At 38.5% G+C, this 15078-nt stretch overlaps 1 protein-coding gene across 8 annotated transcripts in view; it reads right to left on the reverse strand.

Annotated features, from left to right (window-relative positions):
* The window catches only part of SCN8A (sodium voltage-gated channel alpha subunit 8), a 75900-nt gene that overhangs the window by 26839 nt on the left and 33983 nt on the right, over positions 1-15078 (reverse strand). For 6 of the 8 annotated variants that reach the window (XM_088138546.1, XM_007421720.4, XM_007421719.4 and 3 more), the window contains exons 9-15: positions 13868-14074; positions 12627-12914; positions 11755-12114; positions 8862-8997; positions 8045-8283; positions 7032-7205; positions 4893-5249 (exon numbers count right to left, since the gene is read on the reverse strand). In XM_088138546.1, coding sequence (XP_087994672.1) covers positions 4893-5249; positions 7032-7205; positions 8045-8283; positions 8862-8997; positions 11755-12114; positions 12627-12914; positions 13868-14074 — 1761 coding nt within the window. Of the gene's footprint in view, positions 1-4892; positions 5250-7031; positions 7206-8044; positions 8284-8861; positions 8998-11721; positions 12115-12626; positions 12915-13867; positions 14075-15078 lie in introns of all 8 variants that reach the window. The other 2 variants (XM_007421717.4, XM_015889936.3) reach the window with 1 other exon arrangement.

The raw sequence follows: 15078 nt of genomic DNA on the forward strand, positions 1-15078 counted from the left end.
CTCTGTTCTTTTGTGTCCCCCTTGAAAGACTGACATACTGAATTCCCATTTTGGTTACAGTAGGAATGTGACCAAATTTTTAATTAATTTGCTCTCCCCCCCCCATTTGCATGCTCATAGAGTTGGTTGTGAAGCATTTTGGATTCAGGGGCAAAAAGGTTCTTCTGACTGTGCAGGGAACAAACATGGCATCTGTCTGCAACTCCCTGAACTGCCTCTTTTCTTAGGATGGTGAGATCTTCCGTTTGAATCTGAAGCACGGCACAGCTGTAATTCATACATACATCTTTCTTCTATTTCAACTCTGGAAGATAATGATGCTAGTAAAAGCATCTCAAGAAACAATACAGAAAGAAAGCAAATCTTGGACTCATGACTGAAGAGAGGGCCATTTTCACAGATACCCAAATGCAGTTTGCAGAAGGATCCCCAAATTGATTCTACTCAGCATTTGGAGAGCTGAGTGATGCTGAACTGCACTATAGCAAAAGTGATGTGCACCTTGTTTCCCCTAATAACACTGGAAAATTAGCACCAGAACTATTTGTAAATGTGACATATTTAATAGGGAATTAAGCAGGCTCTTTGACTCCCCTTTTTAAAGTACAATACATAATCATATCTCAAGTCCTTCTGTGCTGCTTCATCATGGGGGGGGGGGCGGGTTCCTAGGAAGGATGAGTGAAGAACACTGGGGTTGTATTCCAAAAGTATATAATCCCAGCAAGGTCACCCAAGGTTGAATATCATCTTAGCTGCCAGCTAAAGCAAGCAGGACTCTATATTGGATAGCAGTGATATAGGACGATGTGAGGCAGATGATCAATTTTGTGACAATGGCAAAGGCATCAATTCATAGAGCATGGAAGAAGGCAACGGTAAACCACTCTTGTATTTTCACCGTAAGAAAACACATGGACAGACAATATAAAATGAATGACAATATAGTTCCAGGGCTTGGGCCCTTCAGTTTGGGTGGCACTCAACATGCTACTGAGGAAAAAAAATTGAGGATCTTTCAGAGGCTAATCATGTTTATAATGGGGCTAGATTAAAGCCTTTGAATGTTTAGTTGCTAATGTTGCCTTGCAGGAAAAGGAAAGCTGAAGCTGCAAAGACAGAATTACAGTGGGAACATGGAATGTAAGCCTGAACATGGGTTCAGCTCGACACAGTGAAAGATGAAATGAAATGACTACACATTGATATCATAGGCATCAGCCAATTGAAGTGGACTGGAACTGGATCCTTCAGTCAGAAAATAATATGGTTTATTACTTGGGACACAAAAAACTTAGAAGGAACAGCGTTGATTTCATACTCAGGAAGGATGTGGCAAAAACAGTACTTGGGTATAATGCAGTCAATAACTGAGTAATACCAATTAGGCTTTATAAACAACCCTTTAATATTATGATTATCCAGATTCATGCTCCAACCACTGAAGCATAAGATGGTTAATGTGTTTTATAATCAAATTCAATCTGAAATCAACAGAACAGGCAAACAAATGTATGCTGTTTGTGTTTGGAGACTGGAATACCAAAGTTGGAAATATTAAGGAAGAAAATGGAATTGGATTGTAAGGAAACAGAAATGAAGCAGGGGAATGACATCATTCACATAACCAAAATGATTCTTATAAACATGGTCATTACCAGATATCACACAAAAAATAAATTTATATTATTGTTGCAAGGAGGTGGGAAAGCTCAGTTATAACAACAAAAACATGGCCAGGGTGTGACTGTGGAACAGGTCATGAACTCATGTGCAAATTCCAAGTCAAGCTAAAGTGACAGAAGAAAGTTAAGCAATATTCACAAAATGATCTTGAACATCTACCCACAATTTTCAAGGAGAACATCAGCAATCACATTGGAATCCTGAACCTCATTGATAAGGAATAAGAGGAACTGTGGAATGAAAGACAGGCTGTTAAGGATGAATGTGGAAAGAGGCTGCCAAAGATGAACAAACAGAAGAAAGGAAACTGGATGCTGGAAGAAACCATGGAAATTGTCAAGAAGAGAAGCCAAAGTAAAAAATACAGAGATCTCAAGGAAGAAATTAACAGACATGGAAAAACAAGGAAAGTCTTCCAAAAGATATCCAAATTCAGAAGGAGGTTCCAAATTTGAATTGGTATGCTACAGGATGCCAGTGGACAAACAGTAACTGATTCAGTGAAGACCAAACAAAGATGGAAAGAGAAAACTGAAATTCTGAAATTCTGTACAGTAGAGATGTCAACTTCCAAGATTCCTTACAACAGGGGTCCCCAACCCCTGGGCTGTGGACCAGTACCAGTCTGTGGCCTATTAGGAACCAGGCTGTATAGCAGGAGGTGAGTGGCGGGCGAGTGAGCAAAAACAGCCGCTCTCTATAGCTCACATTACTGCCTGAGCTCCGCCTCCTGTCAGATCAGCAGCAACATTAGATTCTCATAGGAGCGCGAACCCTACTGTGAACTGCTCATGCAAGGGATCTAGGTTGCGCGGTCAGAATCTGACACTTATTTTACTCTGTGCGTGGCCCGCCCATTATTTTATTTACCACTTCCATCCGCGCCTCTTTCTGCACTGTGCACTTGCCTCAGTCACAGTTTTGGTAAGCCCACAAGCTTTTTTTTTTTAATCCATTCAATCATGTCCGATTCTTCGGAGACTGCCTGGACAAGTCCCTGTAGTTTTCCTGGCAAGGTTTTTTTCAGAAGTGGTTTGCCATTGCCTTCTTCCTAGGGCTGAGTGCAGCTGGCAGGGGAGTCGGATCTTCTGTTGTGTTGCATCTTTCTGACATTCGCATCTAGGCGGGACCAGCAACCGATTCCTATCCCCGCACAAAGCACCGCCAGCGTTTCTTCCCACCAAAATAATAATAATAATAATAGAAATAATAATAATAATAATAGAAATAAAGTGCACAATAAATGTAATGCGCTTGAATCATCCCGAAACCATCCCCCCCCCCCACCTGGTCCGTTGAAAAATTGTCTTCCATGAAACTGGTCCCTGGTGCCAAAAAGGTTGGGGACCGCTGCCTTACAAGATATTCCCTACTTACAAGAACCTCTAATACTAGATGAAGTTAGATCAGTATTTCAATCATACCAAGTCAGAAGATTACAGGAATTGATATACTATCCATAAAAGTATGGCAACCAACAGAAAAACAATCAATAAAGGTTCTAACCACGCTATACCAGCAAATCTGGAGAATGTCACAATGGCCAACAGATTGGAAGAGGTTAGTCTAGATACCAATACCCGAAAAAGGAGTCTTAACAAAGTGTGCAAAAATGGGACTGAGACTAAATGCAAAGAAGATTGAATGTCAAGAGGTACAGCAACCAGCCTTAGACTTGACAGTGAAGATACTGAGGTGATGAATAGCTTCTGCTGTTTACTAAAGGAGTAAAGGAACCATCAGTTAAGAAATATGCCACATGGTAGAATAGCAATGAAGGCCTTGAAAAAGATATTCAGATGCTCTGATGTGTCTATACCTACAAAAAATCAGACTTGTGCATGCAATAGCTTTCAATGTGACACTCTATGGAAGTTTGAAATTAGAAGCAGGATAGAACTAATTTTGACATTATGGAACTTCACTGTTGGATAAGACTCTTGGATAGCCAAGAAAATAAACAAATGAATCATAGAACAAATAAATCCAGAATTCACACTAAGGCACAAATGACAAGGCTTGAAATATATTTTGGACATATTATGCAAAGACCTAGCTGTCTTGAGAAATCTATAATGCTGAGAAAGGTGGAAGGAAAGAGAAAAAGAGGACAACCAGCAGCAAGATAAATGGGCTTGATTACAGTGGCAATGGATGCACCATCAGAAGATCTGAAGGACCAGGTTGGGGACAAAATGCCCTGGAGAAAATCTATTTATGTGGTTGCTAAGAGTCAACATCCACTTGATGGAACATAATCAATCAATCAGTCAATCAATCTAATCTTGTTAGTTTATTCTCAATGGCAGGCATTCCTATCATTTTTAGGTACAGCTGATCTTAAAGGGGCATTATAGGCTTTTGTAAAAAAAAAAAAAAAAAGGCAAACATGAATTCAAAGGAAAAGATGAAACAAGTTAACTGAGTTAGCCAGATAAAATGACTTTTTATGTGAAGGTTAGATCTCAAATCCCCAATACTTTATTTATCATCTTTCCTGATAAATAGTTCTGGAGAATGTGAAAGCTTGCACATTTTTTTCTGAATGAACTGGCTTAATTAAAGTATTTAATACAGGAATACATTTGCACAGCTTGGAGGGGAAGAATACAGCATGAAAGTAGTAAAATGCTCATTTTTTAAAAAAAGACATGAACATTTAAAAAGTTGTATGTAGTTTGAAAAGATCGGACTCTTTTCAATATGTTCCTACATTCATGATCTTAAAAATATGAATCACACTAGGGGGCCAATGTTATGGCAGAAGCACTCTGCCTGGCATAAATAATACGAGTCTTTTCTGATCTATGTCCTCCAGTTCCATAATACCATTTCACTAAGTGATATCACATACTGTATGTATTTTTGGGCAACATTGCTAAGTCTGTTATTGCCAAAAGCATCTTGCTAGTTCAGATCAGCACTGGATTTGGCATCCACAGGCAGTAAGGACTGCAGCATCTTGATAGGGCTCTCTTCTGATGCCTTCTTTAGAACTTTTTTTTTTTAAGTGGTTTGATCTGGGAGCTGTAATTTAAATTTCTCACAATGTCCCAGAATAATGCTACTTGTGAGAAATGAATACCTACATGAGTAGCTCAGTTCAATTGTATATAACCCCTAGTCTTTTATCTGAATGAGAAACTGGATTATTACAAGATAGCCATTTGTTTCCCACTTAAAAAGAAGCATAGATATTTACTGACCACCAGATTTCCAATGACCATCACCATCATGAAGACAATAAGGCACATTGCCTGTCCTGCCACCTCCATACAGTCCCACATAGTTTCAATCCATTCTCCACACAGTACACGGAAGACGATAAGAAAAGAGTGGAAGAAGTCATGCATATGCCATCGTGGAAGATCACAGTCAGGGTTGATTTTGCAGACACATTCCTTGTAGTTCTTGCCAAAAAGTTGCATCCCCACTACAGCAAATATGAAAACAATGATGGCCAGCACCAAGGTCAGGTTCCCCAAGGCACCCACTGAATTACCAATGATTTTTATCAGCATGTTCAGAGTTGGCCAGGATTTTGCCAGCTTGAAGACTCTCAGCTGGAAGGTGAAGGAGAGAACAGACATATTTAATTAAAGGAGGGAAAAGCACAAGGGGAAACCAATAAAGTGATACTTATAGAAATTGAGGATCAGATTTCAAGAGAGTTTAACTGATCACCATTCATCAAATACTGAACAGGACATCTCTAGAGACAGAGAATTATAAGTATGAACTTTCAGCTGGAAAGTCCTGTAGCTCATCCCTAAACCTTTCAATCAATCACTATCACTGTACATCATGCCAAACATGAAACTGTAGTATGTAGCTTGGGAATATTCTTTAATCCAGTCTTGAGATCCATTTGGCTTTAGGGACTGGGAATATTATGACTCTTCCAGGAATAATAGTATATATTACTATGTAACACTATGAGGCAAAGGCAATTTTAACAGGCCATATTTTTGAGTCAATTAATTCAGTTCATTTTGATAAACAATGTGATTCTTTTTAACTATCCTTCTGAAATGTACATAATGCTCAGAAAAACAACAATAACACTCCAGAGATATTCAATTTTTTCACCACATCGTTTCTTCTCCACTTCATTTTGCTTTTCTGCTCCTACTCTCTGCACAACAGATAGAATTTGCTCAGACTGACACTTCTTTTCTATTAGTTTCAACTGCATACATATTTACTGTGGCCCTCAGATCATTCTCAGAGGCTCTTCTTGAGAAAGATCAGTTACACAAAGGTTGGGAATCTTCAGTATTGTAGGTGTAGTGCCTAAAAGGCCTGTAGTGGTTAGGGAGAATCATAACAATTATGTGTTTCTCCATTATTCCACTGGATCAAAAAGACTTATATCAGTTGGAAGAGGGCACCACTGAAAGCAACCATCTGTTTGTTCTACTCAACTATAGAAGATTTGAAATGGAGCAATATAGCCATAGAAACCATACACAAAATCAGAAACACCAAGGAACTTTTTCTTCTTGTTGGATAAAAGCAGTTAACAAATTACAAACTCTCAAGCATCTGGTTTAAAAAACTAGTTTTCAAAGTCTGATTGATCTGCTTCCTTTCCAGTCTCCATCATTTTGTGTAGAACTATTTCAAAATGATGGAGACTGGAAAGGTATAAGGAAGCAAATCTTGGCCACTAAACAATTAGCTCTTCATTTTAATTTAGGCCAATTGGCACATGGTGCAGTAATACCTCGGTTCACGAACGCTTCTGTTCATAAACAATTTGGTTCACGGACAGCACCGTTCGCAAAATTTTGCTTCCGTTCGCGAATGCCAGATCGGGTGATGAACAGGATCCGTGGCCATTTTCCGTCCCATGACACGTGGTCGTGGCTTCCTGTAGGGAGGGGGACTCTCCCTCCAAACAATAACCGCCTCCCCATCCGCCTTCCTGTCCTCCACGCCAGAAGTCGCCTCGAGCAAGGTTAGGGTTCTCTCTCTTCATACTGTACTGTACTGTACTTTGTTTCATATTTTTGTGGTTTAAAAAAAAAAATGGTTCAGAATGGATTAACCGTATTTACATTGAACCTTATGGGAAAATTTGATTCGGTTGGCGACCAAAATCGGCTGGCGACCACATTCATAGGGGTCAGAACGGATTAACCGTATTTACATTGAACGTTATGGGAAAATTTGATTCGGTTCACTACCGATTTGGTTCGCGACCAGAGTCGTGGAACGAATTAAGTTCATGAACTGAGGTACCACTGTAATTTGCTTGAGTTGCACTTAACAGCAGTTTCTTATATATATCCAGATATGTATATTATAGCCAATGTACAATGTGTAAAATAAATAAGGAATACCAATCGGAAAGATCGCAGCACTGAAAGCCCTTCCACATCTGCTAGCATCAGTTCTAGTAAACTGAGCGATACAATAAATCCATCAAAAATGTTCCATCCTTCTTGAAAATAGTAGTAGGGATCCATGGCTATCAGCTTCAGGAACATTTCAGCCGTAAAAATTCCAGTAAAAACCTAAAAAGAAAAGCAAACATTGGAACTGATTTAACATAGATTTGTCAACTTCAAAGGGAAGAAAAAGCTCATAGCAGCAGTTTGATGATAAGACAATTATTTTTTCTAGAATTTGAATGTTGGTTTCACTGAAAGAAATGTAGAAGAAATCTGCCAAGAATTACTCTGGGAGCTGACTTGAGGTTCTAGCCTTCCAGAGAAATCCCACTGTGGGATAAAGGAGAAGAGAAGCACGGCTAATATTCACCCATCTCTCAAAAGTAAAATAAAATAAAATAAAATAAAGCAAAATACAATACAATAAATAAAATAAAGTAAACAGCAAAGCTGGGGACATTGTTTTTTTAAAAGATCATGTAGTCACATGGTTATTCCAGAGGCAGAAGGAACCCTCTCCATCAAAAAGCCAGTATTGCTATAAGTGTGCTGGTCTTTTTAAAGGCAAAACAAACTGGAAGAGATCCCTTGGTCTTCTCATATATTAAAAAAATAAGTACAATCCCAGTCTACCTCTATCTGATCTGATGAGTATTTCACTGGGTTCTTTAAAAAGCAAACAATTGTCTCATTTAAAAACAGTGCTGGTCTCAAAATTGCGCTGCTAAAGTGGGCAATAATTTGAAATGGATATTTGAGGAACCAGACACACCTTCAGAGAACCCCACTTCCATACTTATCTGAAATTGTCTAACAAAATTCAAAAGTCCTGTTTAGTCTTCTGAAGAGGTTGTGGATAATTCAATCACTAATAGTAATCTGGAACCCTGGATATTATTAATATATTGTTCTTAATCATTCCCACCTGAACCTGGGAAACTTTTTATGCAAAAATTGCTTACCAGATTTCCTACAGCCAAGACATGCTCAAACTGTGGGGTCATGGGATGATGTTCCATTGCCATGAAAAGAGTATTTAGAACAATACAGATAGTAATGGCTAAATCCACAAAAGGATCCATGACAATCAGGTTGACAATCTCTTTTAACTTCACCCAGTATGGGTGGCATTCCCAAATGAGGAAGGTGTTAGCAAATTTGTACCAGCAAGGGGGACATTTTCTTTGGGATTCTTCCAGTTCTACATCATCACAACAAAATGAGAAAGAAGTTAACATTAATGGATGCATAGTTTATTCAAAAATTCAGAACTACTCAAAGAAACTTAATGCCAGAACTGAGTCATTCTTAATTTGCTGGTTATGGCATCCCTAGGTCAGAATTATAGACAACTTTTTGGAGATAAAAAGAATCAAAACATGTACAACAATGAGTGTGTTAAAAATAGGGAACAAGATACATATGCCTGATAAATCTAAGAATGCATATAAACTGAGACTTGGATGTAGGTTGGACTTCATAAGACTTGTACACTTTTAACCATGTTCATGTGATAGATACATACATATACTATATATATGTGCATGCAAACACACATATGTATGCAAATGAACATAAGTACACACACACTTTTATTTGGCTCTTCCTCCAGAGATGATGAAGAGGCTAAGAATGATTGAACTATGTAATCTTAAGGGCTAGAACACTAGGGTGATGTGTCACTCTGGTTGATTAAGAAATGGAAAAGGGAATATGCTTTAGAGATATAGTGACCTTATGAACTGGTTGAAATGGATATATTCCTAACATTGCACTTACCTTCTACAAGAGTATTTGTTATGACTGTCATTATACTATTGGTTCGATCCTTTCTTCCATATGAAGCATTCAGTTGGTCCATTGACACCAGAAGTGACCCAGTGGCTTTCTTTTTAATCTCTACCTCCGTGGTTGCCTGCAAAATCCATTAATGTCCTTTAAGATGTTACCTTTTAAATAGCTTTCAACTGAAAAACAGAATTTGTTTTCTACACCTCTATCAAATCTGGATTACATAGCAGATGTTGCTTCCACATTCAAAATTATCCTCCTAATTTCTTTTCTCACTGCAGTGGAATCTTTCCCCTGTAAGAATAAAAGCAGCTAAGAGGAAAAACTGGATGGGAAAAATTATCCACTAGGACAGATTAAATGCTCTTCCTCTTTATGGCAGTTCTAGTCAAATTCAGAATCAGCTGGATCTGCAGTAACAAAAAATATTAGAAGAATTTTTCAATCTGTGCAGGCCTAGCTTAATAATATTCAGGATTAATAGTGATATTAATCCTAAATATCACTAGTTCATCATTCAGGGTGCAGTTTTGCATCCATGAAATTAAAGAACATTAAGTAGGCATGAATACAAACACAGAGTGATTATATTGTCAGTGTTTGCCTGTTGTCGATTCTAGTAGCAACTTAATTTGGACTGGTTCCTTCCATGCTTCTCTGTAATCAGAGGCAAACACAACTATATGGAATTGCAAATAATTTGATTTGCTATTGCTTTAAGTAAAACGAATTCAGTAACTGTTGCTTTGGATCTGCTTATGTTGCTGTTTGGAGTCCACTACGTATTTGGTGAACAGTCAGTATTCCCTAAACGGTTCCTCATATGTGGTGATTAGTTGAACGTTGGCACTGCTTGGAAAGTCCCTGTGCAAGAAAAATATCAGGAAACGGGTATGTAACACAGCAATATATCTTACAATGTTTTTCCATGCAGGCATCATGCTGTAGTTAGCAACTTGTAATTCTTGCATGCTGTTAGAGAAATAAATTCTAAAAGAGCACAGTATACTAACATGCTAACTAGGGAAAAGGGTAGGAACTAAACTGAAAGTAATTCGGAAAGGCTTCAAACATTCTCAGGGCGGAGCGGTTTGATTTTGCTTGCAAGAATTGAAGAAGTTTGGGATTTTATTTGTTTTGTGTTTTGGAAAAAAAAAGCTTGGAGTTCACAGATGAGAAGCAAGACCGACTTTATGCACCTCAGCTAAAGACAAAAGAAGTTTTTCTTACTGTTTCTTTTGTCACTGATGAAGATTTTACTTCAGGTAGTAAAGTAGCCATTCTACTTTAGACAGGAGGTGAGAAAAAAATTAAGCTTTAGGGAGAGGATCTTGATTGGAAAAATTGTTTTAGAAAGATAAATCCCCTTGTTTCACTTTTCTAGTCCAAGTTGGGACCCCCCCCCATCTGCCTCTCTTTCAGCTTTAAATTGCATCTGGATATTAAAGAATACCTCCCATATCAGTTATATAAACATTTAATATAAATAAAATAATATTAATATATATAAGTAAGGTTTCCTGTTTGAAGGTTATGGACGAATGTGATCTTTTCTCTCTCCTTTCCCCTTATTTTTTTATTTTTTAACGTATATGTCAATGTGTTGTAATTTCATGGCTGTATTTTGATTTTTTATATTTTGTTATACAGATGGGAAGTAGCAGAAAAATACATTAAATAAATAAACCTCCTAAAATTCTCCCCATTCCACCTTTGCTAATATAAATTCTGAATTCTTACTATTTTCCATCCACCAAGGAACCTGTGACTTTTGATTAAGAATGAGAGACAATTCTAAATAACAGCTAAATGTTACTTTTTTAAAAAATGGAGAATTTCGCATTGTTTTTCTTTTTAATCCAGCTATCTTAGGGGAAGCTCTTTTGTTTTTAATAGCCAACATAATTACTTTTTTTTGTCCACTAGAAGAAACTATGTCAACCATCTTTTAAAGGAGATTTTACAGTGTTCTAAATACAAAGAGCTACTATTATGAGTGAAGAGCAACCTGTAGTCTCTTTATTTTCACTGTGAGAAAATCATCTCTTTTCTCAGTGCCCTGGAAATTCTGAAATAATTTATTTATTTATTTATTTATTTATTTATTAAACTTGTCCCTGCCCATCTCCCCTCAATGGGGGACTCTGGGTGGCTTACAACATATTAAAACAATAAATAAATATAGAGTTAAAATTTTATAAAAGGACACAATTACAAAGAATAAAAAAGAAGAAATTTATAGATTACAGAGCAGCGAAGGGGAGTCTGTGCCCCCCTCCCCCCACAAGTCTTATGACCCAACTCAGGACATCTGCAGTCTGCATAGCTAACAATTAATTATGATGTGAGTTTTAATCAGCAACATATATAGGGTCCTGCACTACATTTTATCTCAGTCATCTTGCTTTTTAAACTATGGACTAAAGCTTCTTAAAAAAAGAAAAGAATACTTTGTCAGGGAAAAATTATGCAGAATTAATTCCATTTATACCAGTGGAAATAAATGTCTCCTCTATCTCATTCACACCCAGATGTTCTTCGAAGTATTTTTTAGATAATTTCAAATTTTTGATTTAACAAATAACACCTTTATCAGTATGATATTCCTTTAAAAAATCTTCCAAGCCATTATTTTCTTAGAAGCCAGAAGGAAGAAGTAGAAGAAAATGGGAATAGGCAGAAGGAAAAATAATGATTAAAAGCAGAATAGTTTGGGAGGAGGGTTCAGATGATCATATGTCAAACCAACTTGTAGTCATTCCATCAGGGATCCATTTGGCGGCATACAGGAAAGCGGAAAGAAGGGCCGACCGCCATGCCTAGACTATCTACTCACTGACTTCCTTACACTGTCATCAGTAGCTGCCTTATCTATTTTCACCTCAGGCAGAAGACGCCCGCTGGGGATGTTGGAGGTTGGGCCACCAATCAGGGAGACCACACCATTACAGTCCACAGTGCTATTCCGCTTCACGTTCCGACGGATGCTGGGAAAAATGCGCGATGACCGGCTTCCTTGGCTATAGCCACTGTAACCACTGTAGCTGCTTTTTCTCTCATAGCCTCGGATTGGGAGGAAGAGAGAATCCCTCCTGCCCTCGCTCTCTTCCACTGTGCTGTGCTCATCATCGGCAAATTCATTCTCTGACCCGGGATCCCGGAACCCTCTCTTGAAGCTGAAAATGCTGCTTTTGCTGTTGTGTCGGGAGAGATATGGGGACCCTGGAATGCTAAGCAGTGACTGAAAGAGAATGCAAACAAGAAGATAGAATTGGAATTGTGCAACAAAAACAAGAATCCATAAAGTCCTATCACTGAAGGAAATGATGTCCTGGACCAAAAAAAAAAAAAGTTGGGGAGGAAATAAATTCTTCATGAAAATATCTCACAAATATACTGGAGGTCTGTAGTCAAGCAAATGGGCAATTATTTCAAATCAAACAGATAATTTACATTCCACCCCTCTCGTCACAGCTTCTTGTTCTTATTTACTCCTTGGAGTTGCCAGTTCAGTACCTGCTAGACTTAAGCAATAGGCAAGCTGGGGAAGGAGCAGAAGCAAGGCCTTCATTGTGTCAAAGACTGTTGCATGCAGAGAGTCAAATTTGCAGACAAACAGATTATAAAAGGGTAACATGTTAAACTGCTATCTGAAGAGGTGGATGAAGAATCCAGTCTATCCTTCTTTCACACAGCCTCAGCACAATATAGAGTTTAGATGTGCAAATTTTGCTTATGGGGCTGAGACTTTACCTGGTTCATGATGGAAAGTTTCCGGCCTAGCCTGTTGTCTGGCAAGCGGAAGACCTTCCTCCTCATTCCATCTTCTGATTCCGACTTAAATACTTTCTCAAGATCTCCCTTCTCTTCTCCTTCTGAGAGCTCCTTTTGCTTCCGCTTTTTCCTTCTGTTTCGTCTCTCTTTGGCACTCTTAGAGCTGAGCTTGGAGATCTCAGAAGAGGTTTGGGACATCCTTCCCCCACCATCTTCTTCTACAGCATCTTCAGACACAGTCCCTGCTGAAGTAGCCATGGCTGCAGCCTTTGGTAAAAGAAAAATGTGGAGATGTTAATATATGAAGCTTCTGAAAGACAAGAAAGTGATAGACTAACAAAGTATCAAGCAAGGAGTAGGCATTCAGGAGAGTGACTCTGCTGGTAGATACATGGAATATATTCAATAGATCAGCAAAAATTATGTCTGTTTCCAATTTTCTAATTGTAATAATACAACCACCAAATATATTCCTTTCACCAAAAATTATAATTCTGAAATTAAAACAATGGGGTCACCACGCTTGGATTATGTGTGAAAAGGAATTTCTGTAGAAGAAAAAATTTTTTTTCCTGCAAGACAGAACCAGCCCTCCATGTTCTATCTCAGGGATTGGCCCACCCAATTTAGGCCACAAATTATTTGCGATAATTTCACAGCAGACAGAGTTCACAGTGATTTACCTAATGCAAATGGGCTTTGGGCCTATCTGAACTTGGAGAAAACATTTTCCGATCTTCAAACCTTGAGTGTCTTCACACATAATATTAACTTCTATATAGGACACATCACAGATTACTTAGTTGACAGCAGTATAGTTATAATAATATAATGTAATGTAACGCTAACAGAATACTCTCCAACTTCCAGTTTTGCATTGGTAAAGATCAGTGTTTCTCAACCTCAGTAACTTTAAGAGGTGTGGACTTCGACTCCCAGAATTCCCCAGCCAGTATGGCTGGCTGGGAAACTCTGGGAGTTAAGTTCACACCTCTTAAAGTTACTGAGGTTGAGAAACACTGCTAAAGATAATGCTTCAGCATCAACTTCTTTCTGAATTATTAGGATTATAGGCAAGAAAGAACAAGTAACACCACTATTTAAGTAACAGTGGAATTAAATGGCTCAAAATGTTTGCTAAGTTTTATGTGGAAACACAATTTGGGGATTCATAATTAATGCCATTTGTTTAAATAATGGGGTAGAAGAAAGAAATAAACCTGGGCTTCCTCCTGTTGTTTTTTCAGTTGTTCCAACATGGCCTTGAATTCTGCTTCCTTCTGCTCTGCCTCTTCTAATGTGGCCTGGTTTTGTTCTTCATAGGCCATGGCCACTACAGCCAAAATCAAGTTCACCAAATAGAATGACCCAACAAAAATAACGAGGACAAAAAAAATCATGTAGGTTTTTCCTGCTGCTCGCAGTGTCTGTAAAGCAGGAGAGACAATTGTAAGACTTTCTTATGCCACTAGGTAAAAGAAGCATTTATGGTGCACAACCTCTTCCTCATTGCATATCTATCATAGATATATCCCTGGTGTTCATGAGACTGGGAATTCACTGAGTCTTGTATTCTGACAAAAGATTTGTTCTTGGAGCTTTGTGATGTAGGATTCTTACAGTTAACTTCCCAGAGTCAGCCATAGTGTGAAGCAGGGTGAGAAGGCCCAGTTGATATTGATGGAAGGCTTTTAGAGAAACAGCCTGCTCTGGTCTAGCTTGTTGCCCTCAGGTGCTTCAGTATATACAATGGGGGTTATCCTTTGCCTCAAGCAGCTTCATATCTCGAACTGACCTTTACCAGTCCTCTCTATATTATTTCTTCTCCCCAAATGGATTATGTTCTTGAGTGATTTGCAATCTGCTAGCATTATAATGTCCTCAGAATTAAATCCTGCTCCACTGTGGGTTCATCAGTGTCAGCGGATGAGGCTTAATGGAGCAATGTCAGCTTAAGCTCTACCTTCCAGTGTCATGCTCTGTGCATCCAACAGAGAGTGGTCTGCCTAATACATGGAGAAAAGTATTTTTGCACCTCTCCTCTTTCCCTTAGGGAAAAGTGGGGTGTTTGACTTAGAGCTACACTTCCTGATTCTTTAGAGAGTAGTGATCGGTGCTGCCTGGAAGGGTGAGGGACCAAGGAGAAGGAGCCTTGCCCAATATTTTGCAAGCAGATAGGCTCTCTCGACTGGATATACTTGTGGGCCAGAGACTCCACCCCTATTCTACAAAACGGGCTAATGGGAACAGTGCTATCCTGCATTAGTCCCAGGGGCTTTGCAGAGAAAAAGGGAAAGCGTTTATCTTACTATTTAGAGGAAAGGATATTTAATTTCCACCCCTCTTTGAATAATGGTAGGTCTCCTGCAACTCTGAGAATGAACGTGTTTCCCTCTGTGAAACACTGAAAATAGCTCCACAAAGTTGAGTG

This window comes from Python bivittatus, unplaced genomic scaffold (assembly GCF_059951505.1).
Source record: "Python bivittatus isolate LINGU-HERP-01145 unplaced genomic scaffold, Pbiv_v1 ctg000220_np1212, whole genome shotgun sequence".
In the NCBI taxonomy this organism is placed as follows: domain Eukaryota; kingdom Metazoa; phylum Chordata; class Lepidosauria; order Squamata; family Pythonidae; genus Python; species Python bivittatus.